Source organism: Schistocerca piceifrons, chromosome 2 (assembly GCF_021461385.2).
Source record: "Schistocerca piceifrons isolate TAMUIC-IGC-003096 chromosome 2, iqSchPice1.1, whole genome shotgun sequence".
Taxonomy (NCBI): domain Eukaryota; kingdom Metazoa; phylum Arthropoda; class Insecta; order Orthoptera; family Acrididae; genus Schistocerca; species Schistocerca piceifrons.
Genome location: NC_060139.1, coordinates 237,342,828 through 237,362,686, shown reverse-complemented (window position 1 = coordinate 237,362,686; position 19,859 = coordinate 237,342,828). Strand labels below are relative to the sequence as shown.

At 41.9% G+C, this 19,859-nt stretch overlaps 1 protein-coding gene across 1 annotated transcript in view; it reads right to left on the bottom strand.

Moving 5' to 3' along the window:
• Positions 1-18,226: 18,226 nt before the first annotated feature.
• LOC124775278 overlaps positions 18,227-19,859 on the bottom strand; it is a 271,141-nt gene continuing 269,508 nt past the window's right edge. Inside the window, exon 4 of the mRNA XM_047250116.1 lies at positions 18,227-18,829. Within this exon, the coding sequence (XP_047106072.1) occupies positions 18,549-18,829 (281 nt within the window). The 3' untranslated portion in view covers positions 18,227-18,548. The remainder of the gene's footprint in view (positions 18,830-19,859) is intronic.

The window sequence follows — 19,859 nt, the reverse complement described above, 5'->3', positions numbered from 1 at the left end:
AATAAAATGCAATCGCTTAGTTGTGGAGAGGCATCACAGCAGATGATACACGAGGGATATTCGGAAAGTAAGTTTCGATCGGTTGCGAAATGGAAACAGCTGTGAAAATCCGATGAAGTTTTGCACAGATGTATTGGGTAGTGTCTCTAGCTTACCCGACGATCTCACCGCGTCTCTCTTTTCAATTCTGAGACCACAGTGCGCACGTAAAGATGTCTAGAAAACGGTGTCTCCCGCTAAGTATGAGGGTCTGGTCAGAGATTTCGTCTGATGTCGTGCAGCCCAGGTAACAAAACTGTCATGGCTTTCGTTCTTCATGACAATTCTCGGCCGCACTCTGCAGGGGCAATAAAGATGCTCCTTCAATTTTCTCGATGGGAGGTGTTTGATCGCCCACATCACAGCCCATATTTGTTCGTCCTGAGTTTCCTCTCTGCTCACATGAAACGCAGACTATGAAGACAACATTTTGGCACAGACAAGGAGCTGTAGACGAGCGTAGAGAATTGGCAGAAATCACAGGCGGCTGCCTTGTATGATGAGGGTACTGGAAAGGTGGTACAACGCTACGACTGATATCTAAGTCGGAGAGGCGACTAAATAGAGAAGTAGCTGGAAGGTGTAGCTAACTGTTGCAAATAAAACATTTTTGACTTTCACAATGGTTTCCATTTCGTGACCGATCAGAACTTACTTTCCGAATAGCCCTCGTACATGTGAGAAACTCAGCTCGGTGTATTGCTCGATGACATCCACCGATTAGATTAGTTTGGATTAGATACAGTTTTCATTCCATAGATCCAAAAATGAGATGATTCTCTTGGGCGTGGAAGAGGTCAGAAAGTATAACATAAAAAACATAAAACATTTAAATATGATACTGACTACCCTGATCGTTTGTCAGGAGATTGTCAAAATAGGTGAATACATTACGGTAAACTGGAACTGCTAATATTTACAGAATTAATACACTGTCAGAATGAAAAATTGTTATGGACTTTTAATGAATTTATCGTACATAAAATACTTAATCTTGACTGTTGTAACGAAGTGCTGTCAAAACGGAAATCTAGCACACAATTTTACTTAAGCTGGTGTAACAGAGCCTGTTAAGATATTCATCTGTAGAGAAGAAGGAGTTGCCTGTCAAAAAGTCTTTCAAACTCTATATAAACAGTGCTTTATATGATGTGAAGTTTTTAATGGTTGCTGGAAATTTATTGAAGATGTGTGTTCCTGAGTATTGGACCCCTGTTTGGACCAAGGTATGTGATTTTAGCTCTTGTAGATTTTTCTTATTCGTAGTATTGATACTATACATTGAGCTATTGGTCGAAAATAGAGATACGTTACTTGCAACAAATTTCATTAACAAATAAATATGCTGAGAAGCAGTGGTTAGAATACAAAGTTCCTCGAACAGGTTTCTACATGATGTTCTTGAATTTACACCACAAATGAGCCTTATTACTTGCTTTTGCATGCTGAAAACTTTTTCTCAGTTTGACGAATTACCCCAGAATATGATCCTGTATGACATAATTGAATAAAAGTAAGCAAAGTGTGCAAGTTTTTTTTAAGATTTATTTCTGCTACATCTGACATCATTCTCAATGCAAATACAGACTTGTTTAGGTGTCTAAACAATTCTGTGATACGCCCTTCCCAACTACATTTATTATGTAGGTGTAATCCCAGAAATTTAACACTGTCAACCTCTTCGATCTGCATCACTTCATATGTTAGATACATGCTGGAAGGACATGAGCGCTGCGGTTGATGCCATGTTCCTAGACTTCAGGAAGCCATTAGACACTGTCCCGCACTGCCAATTTTTGAAAAAAAAAATACGAGCTTACCGAGTATCGGACAATATTTGCGACTGGATTAAAGATTTTCTTGCAGAGAGAGCTCAACACGTCGCGCTTAACGGAACAAAATGGGCAGATGTAAAGGTAATTTCAGGAGTACCCGAAGTAAGTGTGTACACTATACATCTAGTAGAAAATGTCGGCCGCTCGGGGTAGGCGCGCGGTCTGGGGCGCTTCGTCACGGTCCGTGCGGCTCCCCTCGTCGGAGGTTCGAGTCCTCCCTCGGTCATGGAGCCGGCCGCGGTGGTCTCGCGGTTCTAGGCGCGCAGTCCGGAACCGTGCGACTGCTACGGTCGCAGGTTCGAATCCTGCCTCGGGCATGGATGTGTGTGATGTCCTTAGATTAGTTAGGTTTAAGTAGTTCTAAGTTCTAGGGGACTGATGACCACAGCAGTTGAGTCCCATAGTGCTCAGAGTCATTTGAACCATTTTTCGGTCATGGGTGTGTGTGTTGTCCGTAGCATAAGTTAGTTTAAGTTAGATTAAGTAGTGTGTAGGCTTAAGGACCGATGACCTCCGCTGTTTGGTCCCATAATTAAAAAAAAGTCGGAAACTCCGTTAGGCTGTTCGCAAGTGATGCGTTTGTCTACAGGAAGGTAGCAGCGTCAGACGGCATTATCGATTTGAAAAAATTCCTGCAGAGGATTGATGAACGGCGCAGGGACTAAGATTTGGTCCTGAACGTATATAAACTCAATATATTGCGTACACGTGGAAGAATAAATCCACTACTGCACGACCACCCCATTGATGACAAATTGCTGAAAACAGTATCTACCATACAACAGCTAGGGGTAGCCATCCGGTACGACCTTAAGCCGAATAGCCACATTAAACGAATGATAGGAAAAGCAGATATTAAACTGAGATTCATAGGAAGAATCTGAAAGAAATGTAACTCATCCACGAAAGAAGTGGCTTGTAAGGCGCTTGTTCGACCGATTCTCGAGTACTGCGCTCTGGGACTAGCAGAAGAGTTAGAGAAGATCCAATGAAGAGCAGTGCGTTACCTTACGACAGCGATTAGTAGGCGTGAGAGAGGAAAATGATGCACAACATCCTTCAGTGGCAGACGCTTCAAGAGAGGCGTTGTGCATCACGGAGTGGTTTATGACTTACATTCCAAGTGAGTACATTCCGGAAAGCGTTGGATAACATACTATTTTCTCATACATACGTCTCGCGAAATGACCACAACGAGAAAATTCGGCCGGCCGGGGTGGCCGAGCGGTTCTAGGCGCTACAGTCTGGAACCGCGCGACCGCTACGGTCGCAGGTTCGAATCCTGCCTCGGGCATGGATGTGTGTGACGTCCTTAGGTAAGTTAGGTTTAAGCAGTTCTAAGCTCTAGGGGACTGATGACCTCAGAAGTTAAGCCCCATAGTGCTCAGAGCCATTTGAACCATTTTTGAGAAAATTCGAGAAATTTCTTCCCACGTGCCATCCACAAAGGAACAGGGAAGTGAATCTGGTAGTGGCACCAAAAGTACCCTCCGCCACATACCATCGGCTGGCTTGCAAAGTATTGACGTTGTGGTGTATGGACCGTTCGCCTGCGAGACATGCAACATTTTGGGTATGCCTGCGACCTAATCCGGAAGAGCGTACATTTGCAGATTACAAAACTTCAATCGTGCAAGTGACTAGGACAGCAGGTGGCAACGCGAGCCCCTCCAGAGATCACTGGCCCCGCGGACCCGTTTGCTTCTGTGAGCCAGCTGATGACAAATAGTTCTTCTGGTATTTCTATATGGCCTGGGTATTTGGAACAGCGCAACGTCCGGCACCGGACCAGGAGCCGACTGCAATCACATTTCGTCAGTCTGAGTCTCGTTCAGAATCTTAACTACCTGCGACGCCGTGCCGTTGCCACGCACTGCCGACAGAGAGAACCGCCAGTGTCTCTCACCACCATCATCAGGACAATACTTCTGCATTGAGGATTACTAGGACTTGAGTATCAGCTGTCGACCTTATCTTTGTACACCGTTCTTCTACTAAGTCAACCTTAGACTATATCTTCTTCTTCGACCAAGTTAGTATCATACTTTGACTGTTTCATCGCTACAGCCTTCAGCGTAAGTTCGGACTTGTGTAAATTTAGTGGTAATTGCAAACCTACTGTGATTAACTTTGCTCCATTGAGAAAATTTTTGCTGATGCGTTTATTAACAAAACTGTTCTACATTGGTTGACTGGGGTGCGTTTTCATTGCGCCTCAACCGATGTAAGATGTATCAGTTGACGACAAGGATTTCTCGGGACCCAGTGCCTCCATCAGCTCCACTGGCACTTCCAAGTTTCGTCCCATATCAGATGGTGAAGATGATTGTTCAGGCCCCATGGCCTTTATAGTCACCAATGTAAGGCTTCATCCCATACCAAGCGGCGAGGAGAAATTTTTCTGTGAACGAAAACTTTCAAGCATATTTTTCCACAGGATAGACAGTGCCCATGGCGAAGACTTTGATAGTGACTTTCTGGATCAAGATGTCTAGTTTCTAGTTGTTCGTCCTCCACATGAAGAAACACCTCAGATCCTCAGGTCCCGTTCTTGCTCTCCAACATACAGCATATGCAGAGGCATCTAACGAAACGGCTGACGGGAATCTCCATAATTGGCGACTCCATGTTGTCTTGTGCACTACGACCAGATAACAGGTATACTTGAAAAAAGAAACAGCATTGGTCGTATATTTTTTACTATTGCAAAATCGATTTTCTGTCACTGAGTGACCATCTTCAGTGCTAGAAGTTAAAAATTTTTTTTTTTTTTCACATTACGATCAGAGAGTACAACATAGAAAATCACAATTACATCTGCATATGAACATAACACTTGTTAGAAACAAACCTATATTGTATAACTTAAATTGGGATGCACTGTTGTCACTAAGCTTACGGCAATCACATAGACTGAGGTCGCTGTTTACCTGCTCTTGTTCAGCAGACCTCGGTATGACGGGGCTTGACACGCCCTCTATGTGACATGTGTCACGTGAAGACATAGTATTATTGGTTTTGCGAATTATTAACACTAAATAACTCTTGTACTTTTGTGAATGGTGTAGTAATTCAAATTTAAAATGTACGTACAACACATAGCAGACGCAGGGGAATATCTAAAATACATTGGCATATTGTTTTTTATAAACTATAAAACATAAAATAGATCGATGATAAGTTGTTAGAGTGCAGAACATATAAAAAGCAAAAGAAAATGCCAAAGAATAATAAATGAACCTTGAATTGTGATCGTAACTTAGGAATTTTTGGATTCATTGTCTTGAGATACTGTATCTCACGAGGGGTTATTATATTTGAAAGTGATTTAAGTTTCTCATTTAACTTTCTTTGGCTCTCATTCGTTGGGTCTCTCGCAATTGATGTAATATCGTTTTCTTGAAGAAATTGTATAGTTTTTTCTACATACATTTCTTTTGTAACAATAATAACGGAATTCCCTTTGTCTGCCTTTGTGACAATTGCATTACTTTCTTGTAATTTATTATTCAAACTTTTCACTGTCAAATGGTCCCTCCTGTTTTGGTTATTTTCTTTTTCTACCTCGTTCTAGTTACGATCACAATTCAAGGTTCATAAGCAATTTTATCCCGTTAGACCGATAGTTGATGGGAGAGGGGGCCCGTTGGTGAATATTGCGAAAAAATGTCTAACTATTTTGAATAAACATTATAAATTTGTGCAACAGTTCTCGGTTAAAAATAGTACCCAATTAGTAGAGAAAATAAAAGATATACCTATTACAGACACTATGACGTTTCTTTCGCTGGACATTGTCAATTTATATACGAATATCCCGATTGATGAAACAATACAAATTATTGACGCTAATTTCAGAAACCACAGTAATATGTCCAGCGTGGAAATAAACGAGTTCATAGAATTATCATCATTCTGCTTAAAATATAACTACTTCACATTTAACGATAAAATTTATGTCCAAAAAGACGGACTCAGCATGGGAATGTCTGTATCAGGGATTATGGCAGATATCTTTATTAACTATCTTGAATTGAAATTACTAAAAGATTTTCCAACAGTAGCTAAAAAGATCGTATACTACTATAGATATGTAGACGACACGCTATTGCTTATTAATGGTAGTCAATCTGATATTGACGAAGTCGTCAGTACATTTAATAGCTTACACAACAAAATTGCTTTCACAGTTGAAAAAGAACAGAATGGAGTCATTAAATTTTCAGACCTAACCATTGGAAGGAAAATGGAAAACATACATTTGACATTTACAGAAAATCAACATTCACAGATATCATCTTAGATTATCGTTCACAACACCCAGACCAACACAAAAAAGCGTTTTTTCACTTTGCATTTCATCGTATGTTCCGATTACCATTATCTAAGGAAAACCATGAGAAAGAGTTAAACATAGTTAAACAAATCGCAAGAAATAATAATTACCCGTTGAAATATGTCATGAACATTTATGAGATGACATCCAAAAAATATAGTAAAGACAATTTAAGGCGGAATGAGACAAGCGAAACTAAAAATCAAAAATTTATCACATTGCCTTTCTATGGTCCCATTAGCAATAAAATTGCCAGTGTATTCAAGAAGAGAAATATTAATGTAGGTTTCTCGACGGCGAACAGACTGGGCGCGCTTTTAAGGAATAACATTCATGAACACAAAGTCTTGCATGAATCAGGTGTTTACAAACTTATGTGTGCCACGTGTAATGCAGGTTACATAGGGCAAACAGGACGAAAATTAGAAACAAGGTTCCGTGAGTACGTTGCACTTGAGAGGAAAGATATTGCTGAAAAATCGAATTTCGCAGCCCATCTGGTAGCAACTGGTCATACAACTCCAGATTTGACATCGCAATTGAAATTGTTGCACAAGGGTAAAAAAGGTCGCCTTCTCGACCTTATGGAAGAGATGGAGATCTTTTGTCATAATAAAGCTCCAGATATCACGCTGCTTAACGAGCAAACGATATCGAGAAGCACACATTTTTGGGAATGCTTCTCCGATTTACTATGAAATAGTCAACTTATGGTCATTTATCACAATTTGCAATTCATAGTCAGCTACTTGTTATCCCTTATATACAACGCCTCAGTCATAGTCGCTACGAGAACACGTATAATGGCCGCTATTTTAACTATCTCAACACATTGACACACATGTTTTCAGTTTGTTTTAATAACATTACTAATTTCGGTTTTTTAAAAGATGCTTCTTTCTTTTTGTTCTGTAATTTACAGAACTTATGGACGCCTACTGAACATAATTTTACGACAGTCGACATCTCGTAGGCGTTGACACAAAGTAATACAAACCGGTTATCACTTTACGTATTTATTTTTAATGTATGTTAACAATTCTTTTGCTATTTGAATAAGTGCTGGATATCGTGCATAGTCTATGTTTAATTTCTCTAAAGTACGATGTACATTTTGGTATAAGTGACACTATTACTTGTCCTTCCTCATGATGGTTTCTCGATGATTGATGTATACTACTTGTTCGCACCTTATTTTTGCACGGCATTTTAATTATTAAGTAACGGCAGTTTCGTACTGTGATTATGTTTTATATATTTGACTCCTTGATATTAACGTTATTATTTTTTATATATTTGACTCCTTGGTATTAACGTTTGTTACATAAATTACGAACGTTGTACTTTTGACTTCCCACGCCAGATGGTGGGTGTTACGTTTTTTAAGAAAGACCTGTGTTGCGCCTCTTTTTATGTTGTTCATTTATTATTCTTTGGCATTTTCTTTTGCTTTTTATATGTTCTGCACTCTAACAACTTATCATCGATCTATTTTATGTTTTATAGTTTATAAAAAACAATATGCCAATGTATTTTAGATATTCCCCTGCGTCTGCTATGTGTTGTACGTACATTTTAAATTTGAATTACTACACCATTCACAAAAGTACAAGAGTTATTTAGTGTTAATAATTCGCAAAACCAATAATACTATGCCTGCACGTGACACATGTCACATAGAGGGCGTGTCAAGCCCCGTCATACCGAGGTCTGCTGAACAAGAGCAGGTAAACAGCGACCTCAGTCTATGTGATTGCCGTAAGCTTAGTGACAACAGTGCATCCCAATTTAAGTTATACAATATAGGTTTGTTTCTAACAAGTGTTATGTTCATATGCAGATGTAATTGTGATTTTCTATGTTGTACTCTCTGATCGTAATGTGAAAAAAAAATTTTTAACTTCTAGCACTGAAGATGGTCACTCAGTGGCCTAAAATCGATTTTGCAATAGTAAAAAATATACGACCAATGCTGTTTCTTTTTTCAAGGGAATCTCCATGCCACTGGACGTACGTAGCCGCTGCCCAGACTCTGCTCCAGGGTCAACCACCTCCAAAGACATTCAATCTCTGTTGGTCCATTACGGTCAGGAGACATCGGCTACTACGTACTTTTCAAAGTCAATAAGCTTTACCAACAGCCGTACACTTTAAGATATTTTATTTTATGCTGAAAGCAACCAGTTTCGGCAATTCACTTTGCCATCTTCAGGCCCCATACGCTTTTTTCATATCAACGAATTTATCATACAGCGCCATAATACTGGATATCGTGGATTCTAATCGTCGTGCAGTTGCTTCATACGAAAGCGTGACAGCAAAGACATTTGCCGCATTTTCTTGCTTCTAGCACGCCACCAGAATGCTTGGACAGCGTCATAACGACTCTGGCCAACTCTGGATGCCGTCCCGGACACACCTCCAGGTTCAGATGCCTCTGGGCAGCACCACAGCAGTTTCCTCCTCTTGCGGCGCCTGAATCTGCGTCCAGATTCGACCTCACAAATAGTCATTCCAACATCTCCTTGCAGCACACCTCCGTAGTTGCTCCGATTCCCTGACACGTGGTCCACCGTATCTCATCCACGTCCGAAGCGTCAGATTCATTCTTCTGTGTCTAATCTCAGCACAAGCTTTTGGACATTCCTTTCCAGCTCTATCATAGCACTCATTTTCCTACTTTTCCAGTGCCACCTCCACAGGCAACTACAGGATGAAAATTATTGATCTATATGAAATAAAATCGTCACAGCTTCCCAACAGTTTGCAATAGGATGTTCAAACTGCACGGTTGGCCTCGGGCGTGATGGGCATTAGTATGAGCATGCATGGTTTAGTTTAGCGACCCAGCCCACTTTCATTTGGATGGGTTCGTCACTAAGCAAGAGTGGCGCGTTTGAGTGACTGAGAATCTGCATTTCGCGATCGAGAAGTCTTTTCGCCCTCAACAGCTGACTTTGTGGTGTGCAATGTCCAGTCATGGAATAATCTGTGCGATGTTCGTTTATGGCACGGTGACTGCCGAATGGTACGTGAAGATTTTGGAAGATGATTTCATCCCCATCATGCAAAGTGAGCCTGATTTCGACAAGATACGGTTCTTGCAAGACGGAGCTCGACCTCATCGAAGCAGGAGAGTGTTTGATGTCCTGGAGGAGCACCTTGGGGACCGCATTCTGACTCTGGGGTACCCAGAGGCCTTTGGAATGGGCCTCGATTGGTCACCGTGTTCTCCGGATCTGAACACATGCAACTCCTTTTTGTGGGGCTATATTAAACACAAGGTATACAGCAGTAGCCCCAAAACCATTGCTGAGCTGACAGCCATTGAGAAGGTCATCGACAGCATCGATGTTCTGACACTTCTGCGGCTCATTCAAAATTTCGCTATTCGTCTGCGTCACATCATCGCCAAGGACGGCAGGCAAGTCGAACATGTCATAACCTGAATCTGAATACCTGTAGTGACGTTTACATGTTGAATAAAGTGTGTACAGGCCGTAGTTTGTATTAAATTTACGTTTCTTTTCATGTAGTTCAATAATTGTCACCCTGTGTGTCTTCTTTGTACAAACAACCATTTTCCCTCCCAAGTGTTTCCACACCCTTTGTATGCCCTCTGGGCACAGTTCTCTTGAATTTCAACTGCTGTCACACCCGACTCTTTCATCCCAGCATACTCTTCTGCCCTCTCCACACACGGAATGTACACCACCAATAGTATAGCACCCGTCTCTGCGCTCCCAGCACCACCATATTTCACCTCTTTTTCTTACAGAAGTTGCTCAGAGCAGCTGTGAGAATGAGAAATAATACCATCGTTTACAGGCTTTCGTGGCCGTCGTCGCTAAAGTTAAAATCTTCTGGGTTGTTAGACCGCGACACATTTCCTTTTAAAATAATGGACGTTCGACCCCTCTGCTAAGATATTCATCAGGACATTGCTAGAACAATATCCTGAAGAAAATCCGAGCAGACAGGTCGAAATTTTGATTATTTTAGAAGGAGCTATGACTCGGTCTAATAACCCAGAAGATTTTACGCTACTGGCCATTAAAATTGCTACACCGAGAAGAAATGCAGATGACAAAGGGGTATTCATTGGACAAACATATTATACTAGAACTGACATGTGATTACATTTTCACGCAATTTGGGTGCATAGATCCTGAGAAATCAGTACCCAGAACAACCACTTCTGGCCGTAATAACGGCCTTGATACGCCTGGGCATTGAGTCAAACAGAGCTTGGATGGCGTGTACAGGTACAGCTGCCCATGCAGCTTCAACACGATACCACAGTTCATCAAGAGTAGTGACTGGCATATTGTGATGAGCCAGTTGCTCGGCCCCATTGACCAGACGTTTTCAATTGGTGAGAGATCTGGAGAATGTGCTGGTCAGGGCAGCAGTCAAAAATTTTCTGTATCCAGGAAGGCCCGTACAGGACCTGCAGCATGCGGTCGTGCATTATCCTGCTGAAATGTAGGATTTCGCAAGGATCGAATGAAGGATAGAGCCACGGGTCGTAACACATCTGAAATGTAACGTCCACTGTTTAAAGTGCTGTCAATGCGAACAAGAGGTGACCGAGACGTGTATCCAATGGCACCCGATACCTTCACGCCGGGTGATACGCCAGTATGGCGATGACGAATACACGCTTCCAATGTGCGTTCACCGCGATGTCGCCAAACACGGATGCAACCATCATGATGCTGTAAACAGAACCTGGATTCAATCTAAAAAATGACGTTTTGCCAAACGCGCACCCAGGTTCGTCGTTGAGTGCACCATCGCAGGCGCTCCTGTCTGTGATCCAGCGTCAAGGGTAACCGCAGCCATGGTTTCCGAGCTGATAGTCCATGCTGCTGTAAACGTCCTCGAACTGTTCGTGAAGATGGTTTTTGTCTTGCAAACGTCCCCATCTGTTGACGTGGCTGCACGATCCGTTACAACCATGCGGATAAGATGCCTGTCATCTCGACTACTAGTGATACGAGGCCGTTGGGATCCAGCACGGCGTTCCGTATTACCCTCCTGAACCCACCGATTCCATATTCTGCTAACAGTCATCGGATCTCGACCAACGCGAGCAGCTATGTCGCGATACGATAAACCGCAATCGCGATACGCTACAATCCGACCTTTATCAAAGTCGGAAACGAGATGGTACGGATTTCTCCTCCTTGCACGAGACATCACAACAACGTTTCACCAGGCAACGCCGGTCAACTGTTGTTTGTGTATGAGAAATAGGTTGGAAACTTTCCTCACTTCAGCACGTTGTAGGTGTCACCACCGGCGCCAACCTTGTGTGAATGCTCTGAAAAGCTAATCATTTGCATATCACAGCATCTTCTTCCTGTCGGTTAAATTTCGCTTCTGTAGCACGTCATCTTCGTGGTGTAGTAATTTTAATGGCCAGTAGTGTAACTTTAATATCATCGTTGTTGGTGAGCCATGTCGCGAATCGACCTATTGCGCTTGGCTTTCGTGCGCTCTTATCTTTGGTTAGAAGGCGTCCACTGGCGACTTATAACAATAAGAGGTCTCTGGTGAGCTCGCTCACTGTCAGACACTCCGCCGAGGAGGCAACTGGTTCTTAACTAGAAAGCTCATGGGGCGTGCGAACACTTGATGGTCGAGGGTTGGCGGCTGTGCTTCCGACGACGGGTGTGCGGGCCGCGTTCCGTCGTCGTTTTTAGTGGTATCGCGTAATAAGTGTTCTTTTTTCCCCCACCGGGCCTAGGGACTGATGCCGTTTGTACCACCCTACGAGCCGCCACGGGGCTGCAAGCTGCACGTTTACGTGTTTCCTTTATTACCCGCCGAGGAGCCGAAGTTGTTGCTTACATTACATTTAGCAGTGCGTCGCGTCTGTGCTGTTGTAACTGCAATTACGACACGTTATACTAGCCGAGGGTCTTGCAAGGCGTGCTAACTTGGCTAATACTCGTTAACTGGGCGGACATCCGAGACAAGCCGGTACACGCTAATTACCATATTGCTATCTAAATCATTTGGTTTGTTGACGAGATTCACCCTCCCGTGGTAAAACTTTCTTCTAATTACATGCTTGCTGTTTATTGGATTGGTCCTTTCGTAATTTTGCTGTTGTGATTACTGTAAAGTTTGGCGAGACTTAAAACTCCAGCTGTTTTCTTGCGGCCAGTTTTATGGAGTTGACCCAACTTGGGCTCTCTTAATATTAATGGAACTGTTTTTTTAAGACTAGTAGTGCGGGTCTTGCAATCAAAAAAATTTCTGCTCCTTGTAAATTAAGAAAAATTATATTAACTTATTATAGCTCTCTGTTATATCACCTGGTACCAGGATTTTTTTTATTTGTCCTTTCTTATATTGTATAAACAGTCTGGTATTGAAGGAACGGGTGTAGCTAACCCCTAAATCTAATCCTCAGAGTGTGAGATTCAGCTATTTATTGCCACGCTATATTAAAGTCCGTGTTAATTTTATTGCGTTTGTAATAATAGCCTTCCGTATGTTTCAGAACCAGTTAATTTGGGTTACTGGGCCGCGTTCTTGGAAGTTGCCACGTATTCTACCGTCCGATGCCAACCGCTTGCAATAGCAAAAGGTTTCTCCGAATATTTGGTAAAAAGTTCGCCTTCAAATTTCTTAACACAGTTGTATACGCAAACGTTTAATCTTCAGATTTCTTATTACAGTTGCTGTATACGTCTTTTCTTGAAACATTCTTTAAATTGATTAAATGTCACTGGATATGTCCAGTTATGGTTCAGTTGGGCCTTACTGTGAGTTGGTGAAAGTTATTTCACGCACTGCTACAAGGTTTTAAGAGTTGTTTGATTTTATTTAAAGCCTATACTGTTAAGATTATGTAATTTTACTCTCAAATGCTCATTGATGTAAAGTATATTTGATAAATTTCATCATACCTAAATCTTTGCCTTGCAGTGTTCTTAATTTAGAAACTGGTAGCTATACGCTTTCGTTTTGGAGGCCATCCTTTTAACTTTTCCGATTTATGTGGAATTTAATGATCTTAACAAATTGTAATTCACAAGTGTATTAATAAATGATATTCAGTCCCCATTTGTCCAGGTCTTCCTCGTGCTTCGATTACAGAGGTGTACTGAGGTGTCTCTGTCGGACTGTGCTTTCTTGACGCGGCTAAGTACACGTGCGGATCTTTTAAATTATTTGCAGCTTTTAATGTCGCTTAACTGGGGGATGTTTCCTTTGAGAATTTTTCGCTAACAAGAAAGCATATTTCAGTCTGACGGAAGAAACAGGAGAAAAAGAGAAAAGGTGAAAAAATATTGGTAGGAAAACTGGTCAATGTGAAAGAATTGAAATTGCCATGTGGTTTGTTGCTGGCGGTACGGAAAAGGTAAAAAAAAAAGCCAAAATTCAAACCTACTCACAATGGTCTTCTAAGCGGTGAGATGGTATATTACCTGTGCTGCAGAGAGATCATGAGTTTGTTCACGATAAAGTAACAGCAATGCATCTTGCGGCAGGACCATGATTCAACAAATATATATTATTACAAAATCAGTTTTACAAAAAGATTTTATTGATCTCGGGTTTTGGAAAAAAGTACCAATGTCAATTTACAAATAAGCATTCATGTTTTATATCCTATTATTAAATATAATTCAATATAGAAACTTACATTATTTTAACTAGAGCTACTGGAATGTTATAGTTTGCTAGGGTTCTAAGTACCGTCAGTAAATAATAATGATTAAAATAATAATGACTAGAGATTATTTTCTTGTAGCTGTAGTTGATACAGTTTCAAAATTCTCATTCTTACAAGTAAAAAATTTCCTTAAGGACGGTGAAGTTCCACGTTCCTTCCCAGGTACCTAACACAGTTAAAAACGGACATATAACTTCAAAACTTGAAGAGTACTTCTTTCATCTGCTCTATTTTCACACGTTTCGAGCATCCAGTAGGCAACAACTCAGAGGAAAATCATAATAGTAGATTTGATTTACGTATTTGTAAATCGTTATCTGATGATTAATGTAATGGTTGAAACTTACAACAATAAAGAGTAAATATAAATTACATTTAATATCCGCAGTTTAAAATATTCGGTACCTTCTAAAGTTACTGTATTTCGTAGTGCAATCAGTAACTGAAGAGTTGGTTCACTGGAGCGAAATATCAAGCAATGAGTTGCAGCCACAACTGTGCAAAAGATGTCGGAAGCTTTCTTTAACATGAGAAGCAGTGTAGACATGTCTCTGACAAAAAGAGGGTATCGCAAACATCTCACTCTATGAACGGACATTAAATTTGTTTCTTGGCTTTTTTCACTCCCGTATCAGAGTTTTTACTCGCTCCTTCGCACTGTTCGGAAAGACTCGCCCTGCGTGTAAATCGACATGCAAATTCATACTCTGTAAGCCAACGCGCAGGATACGTTGCAAAAATATTTCCTGGCTAAGACTTTGTGTCCGTTCAGATGCCTTTAGTATCGAAGTGCGAGACTTCAACAATTCTCAGGAGGTCATGTCAGAATATCTTGTGGGGTTTCACCCCTTTGGGATCCCTGAGAGAGAGAGCTCGGGCTGCGATCTCGGGATGGGGCAAGCATGTGTGTGTGTGTGTGTGTGTGTGTGTGTGTGTGTGTGAGAGAGAGAGAGAGAGAGAGAGAGAGACTGGGTTGAGTTCGTTTACACTCGCGACGCCGCCGTTTTATTGCTGGGAACGTAACGTGAGAAGCCACTGCAAGCGTTTTGGGAAAGGGTAGGCTGGATTTTATGTCCCTAGCGGCACATTCAGAGACACAGCTTCGGTGTCGCTGGGAGAGATCATTACATGGTGCATACTGTAGCTTACTTATATTGTGGAAAGCAGGGACTACAACTACAGACACCTTCTCTCTTTGCTTTTGATCATGTCCCCACGTTTTTCATTTACTTCCCTTGAATATCTCTGCTACCGTTGTTTACGGAAAACTTGGGCGTATATGTCGTGCTGGGAATCAGAAAGGTTACACCGACAGTTGCCGAAAGTTAAGAAGTTCCTCGCGTTTGCCACCGCCATAATTGAACGGTTTTACGTGCTGCACGATCCTGCGATCTTGCAAAATCCCAGCTCCGTGCGACATCTGCGATGTAAACGGTGAAACAAAACAAACGGTATGAAGATATTGCTTCGGCGGTGCTTTTGAGCTGGTTAAGAGACGGAAGGAATCTTATTCGTTATTGGCAAGAATCAAGAGCATGCGCATGTGAATGGATGACAATCTTTCGACGCGTCCTCCATCGTACTGGGAATATATTTCTAGATGGGCTACTGCTACTATATCCCAGGTGACTAGTACGAGATTTGAAGAAGCGTGAAATATTAAGAATACTTTGCGTTGAAACATACTGAATATTGGCATCTAGATTTTTGATAAGTGTTGTAATTTGCGATTACGACATGTAAAGTTCGCTTGGGGTTTCAGTTACAATGCGACCAAGTCTAATAGTGAAAACGACAGTGTTAGCCACACAGAAAATTTTTGACTTGTTTCTCATCGAGATCTAGCGCAGGCAACGGGAAACGGCAGCAACTGCAGACGTTTCTTACGATGCAAACACTAAATTGACTATAAACAATAACAGTCTTCAGCGCATTTTGAGATGGTGGTATACATTACTGCGTTACGAAAATGTAATTAATCTGTAATGCTTACAAAAAACTCGTCCCACCCATCGTAGAACATTGGTCAGATGTGTGGATCCCGCACCAAGGAGAAATAACAATGGAAATGAACGCATACACATAAGAGCATCACGAACTGTCGCTGGTTTGTTTGGAGCGTCACAGAGGTGATGTAAAACTGAACTGGAAAACTCTTGAAAATAGACGAAAACTATCCCGTGACAGCCTAGTAATAGAGTTTCAAGAGCCAACTTTAAATGATACATTCAGGAATACAGAACAACCCTCTACGTATCGCTTCCGTGAGGATCGCTCGGGCAAGATTAGACTGGTTGCTATGTATATGGAGGCGTTTAAACAAGCTATCCTCCCTCATTCCATACGTGAGTGGAATGGTTTTTTGCTTGGATTGCAATCGTGGAGGAATGTCATGACGTAGAGAGTACCCTTCAGTTAATATCCAAACACCTGTAGACCAAGGCTGTGATATCTTCAGTCTCACCTACCCTCCTACAAGCTGTGCAAAGTAAAGCTGGCCTGGAAAATATTTCATGCCCCAAGGTGGATGATGTAAGTTCCGTTGCCTATCCTAAGGTGCATGAAATATCTACCGGACCAGTTTTATTCTGCCCTGTACTTGCCGCCCTTCCAAGGATTTAACGTCGACGACGAGATGACGTTACACGGATTGGAGAAGGAAATCGGTGGTTTTCTCTCAAAGGAACCACCTCTAAATTTGCCTTAAATGATCTGGGAAAATCAAAGAAAACTTAAATCTTATTGGTGGTGTTTGGGGGAGGGGGGAAGAGGAGGACTAGGGATTTGAACCGCTGTCCATCGGTGTGTCTGTGACTGTTTTTCATTTTTGTAGCAAACGATAGTAGTATTAGACTAAAGTTAACTTTTTTATTTCGTTGTGTTCAAGAAATACTGTGAAGAGTATGGTGACATAAAGTAAATGAAGGATGTCTACTGCTGTCTTGAGCTTAAGGTCGAAAGAATTTGTGCTGAAAAATCTTTTCAAAGCAAAACTGTTCCCTTCTGTCATTCTTTCCTCATTTTCTCGCAAATGCAAATGTGGGATTCTAACCTATTATGTACAAAGGTAATATAGCATTCAAATGCTTAGATCTTTTTGTAATGTGTAAATGCATGTCACTGAAGATATAAATGAATCCGTGTTGAATGTAGTACTGATTTTGTGTTGTTACAGCTGACACCAAACCATAATCATTCTAAAAGTCAACACAACTTCAGCCTAAGCTTACTGTAGTTATATTGCAATATATCAAAATCACTGAAAGTGATAGTAGTAACAATAATATCTTTATTTGAAGTTGTTTTGGATTCCTATGTGTAGATAATGTCAGTAGTGTTGTATTTGTAGGTTACTTGAGAAAGGCAATAAAATTCAAGCAGCTGTCATAAAGATATCAACCAAATTTGGTACACGTACTCCTTGCTATAGGAGAATCAGCACTGTGTGAGAACGAACTATCTAGTATTAATAGGGGCAGAGGTATGGACAAAAATGGTTTTCTACCTCTGACATATAGACTTGCCCTACATGACAGGCATGTTGTGCAAGTAGTATTGGCACGCCTTGCGGGGGCTACAAGTACGGACAGGCATAGCTGAGCAGAGACAAGGGAGAAAGTGAAGGATACACAGGAAGATGTGGACAAAGAAAGGGGGGAGGGGAAGGTGGACAGAGAGAGATGGGAGGGGCAGATGTGTCTCATATACTAGATGTTGAAGCTGCAGGAAAAAGGCTAATATTCCATAACTGCGTTGGATGTACCTGGAAGGACCAGTGGAATATGACTAGAAAAAGCGCTTACAAAATTAGCTGACTAGATAAAATAAGTGCACTTTCCTAAAATAAAGAGCTACACATAAACAGAGTGAACAAAATCACTGACGAGCACTATTTCTAAATGGATGCATAAATATCCTAACACACTGCCAAAGAAATATTATGAAAAATATTAATTATTTTGTTAGTACAAAATCTATAACGGAAAGGCTGTTGAAATTTGAATTTGATCTTCCTTTTGGCACTTCATCTTAAAGTAAGAGACCTGGAACACAGGCAGAAAAAATAACCTCTCCAAAAATTACGTCGTAATCGTTTCAGATGTCTCACAATTTTGGCATGTGTTTTCCCAATATTACATAATGTGTCCATGCTTTATCATCAATATCAAACAAATACACCTTTCCTATGTATGGAGCAGAACGAGTGTCGTAATTGCCAAGACATACTGCCAAAAAAAAAAAAAAAAAAAAAAAAAAAAAAAAAAAAAAAAAAAAAAAAAAAAAAAAATACATTGGCTAGGTGCTGGAGTCAGCTCGGTGAAGCCTGATCTCACAGTGAGCAAGTTTCATGATGGTTCACTGTAAATTCCACTGTGTGCATGGCGTGATGTGGACGCATACATCATGTCTGATATCCGATAATGTGTATTAGGTGAACCAACAGGTATCTGCCGATATGACATCGTGGCATTAGAGAGAGTAGAGATGAAGAACTGACTTAGTTGGCAGCTGGGGTTGATATCTTGGTGCGAGTATTGATGCTGCAATGACATTCTCACACTAGAGGCCAGTATGTGAGGGTGTAATGTGACACCATTTATCACGGTGACAGTGTAGCGGTGAGGTGAGGTGAGACCAGGTGACGTCATGAGAGGTAGGCGCCATCGGCGTCGGCGCCAGTGTCGCGGCGGCGCAGGTAGTCGAGCAGGACGCGCCGGCAGTCGAGCTGATGGGAGCGCGCGCTCAGGTGCTCCGACAGTGTCCTGACGGCGGGGTGGCCTGCTCCCAGACGCTCCTCCTCCACCAGGAACCTCAGCGCCTCCTTGGAGCACAGCTCGAAGCCAGCCAGCACCACCTGCTTGTCCCACGCACCCCCGCATTCGTCGCCGCTGTCTGTGCCCTCGCCATCGCTGTCATCATCAGCCTCTGCAGACAGAACACCACCACTCCAATGAGACACTGTAAAACTGGCCAATCTTATTAACTGAGGTATTGTTTTCTGAAAAAAAGAAAAGAAAGCGATGCACCACAAAGGAATTGTCCTAACATTATGTACAGACAAACAAAATGATTACTATTTTAGAAAAATTTTATGGTTTATTCAAGAGAAACAGCTTCAAGAATTGAGCAAATCAATAACATGTTAGTCCACCTCTGGCTCTTATGCAAGCAGTTATTCAGCTTAATACTGACTGAATTATTTATGTCCAACATGCGCATTAAATCTCCAAGTCCAAGATGGTTGTAAGGCCCTGCCCATTATGCTTCAAATATTCTCAATTGGGGAGAGATATGGCGACCTTGCTGCCCAAGGTAGAGTTTGGCAAGCATGAAGACAAGCAGCGAAAACTCTTGCTGTGTGCGAGTGGGCGTTAGCTTGCTGAAATGTAGGTCCACGATGACTTGTCATGAAGGACAACGAAAGGGGTGAAAGAATATCGTCGACGGTCCTGCTAAATAATAAATGTCTCCCCAGACTATCACTGTTGGTTGTTCGGCCGGATGGCAGACGACAGTCGGGCTGGTATCCCGCCACTGTCCAGGGCGTCTCGATTCACATCTTCGCTGGTCATTAGGGCTCAGTTCGAAGAGGGTCTCGTCGCTGAAGACAATTCTTCTCCAGTCGATGTGATTCCAGGCCGAAGACGGTTCTGAAGACGCCCCAGACAGCAGTGGGATACCAACTTGATTGCGCCCACTGTATGGCCCAACAAACAAGCGTGATGGTCTGGCGTATCACATCTTTTCGTAGCAGGACCTCTTTGGCCCTCATCCACAGCAGCCTTAGAGCACAGTGGTATGTCGACGATATTCTACTCCCCTTTCTGTTGCCTTTCATGACAAGCCATTGTGGGCTTACGTTTTAGCAAGATAATGCCTGCCTGCACACTACTTAAGTTTGTGCTTGCCAATCCTATCTTGGTCAGCAAGATAGCCAGATCTCTTCTCAGTTGAA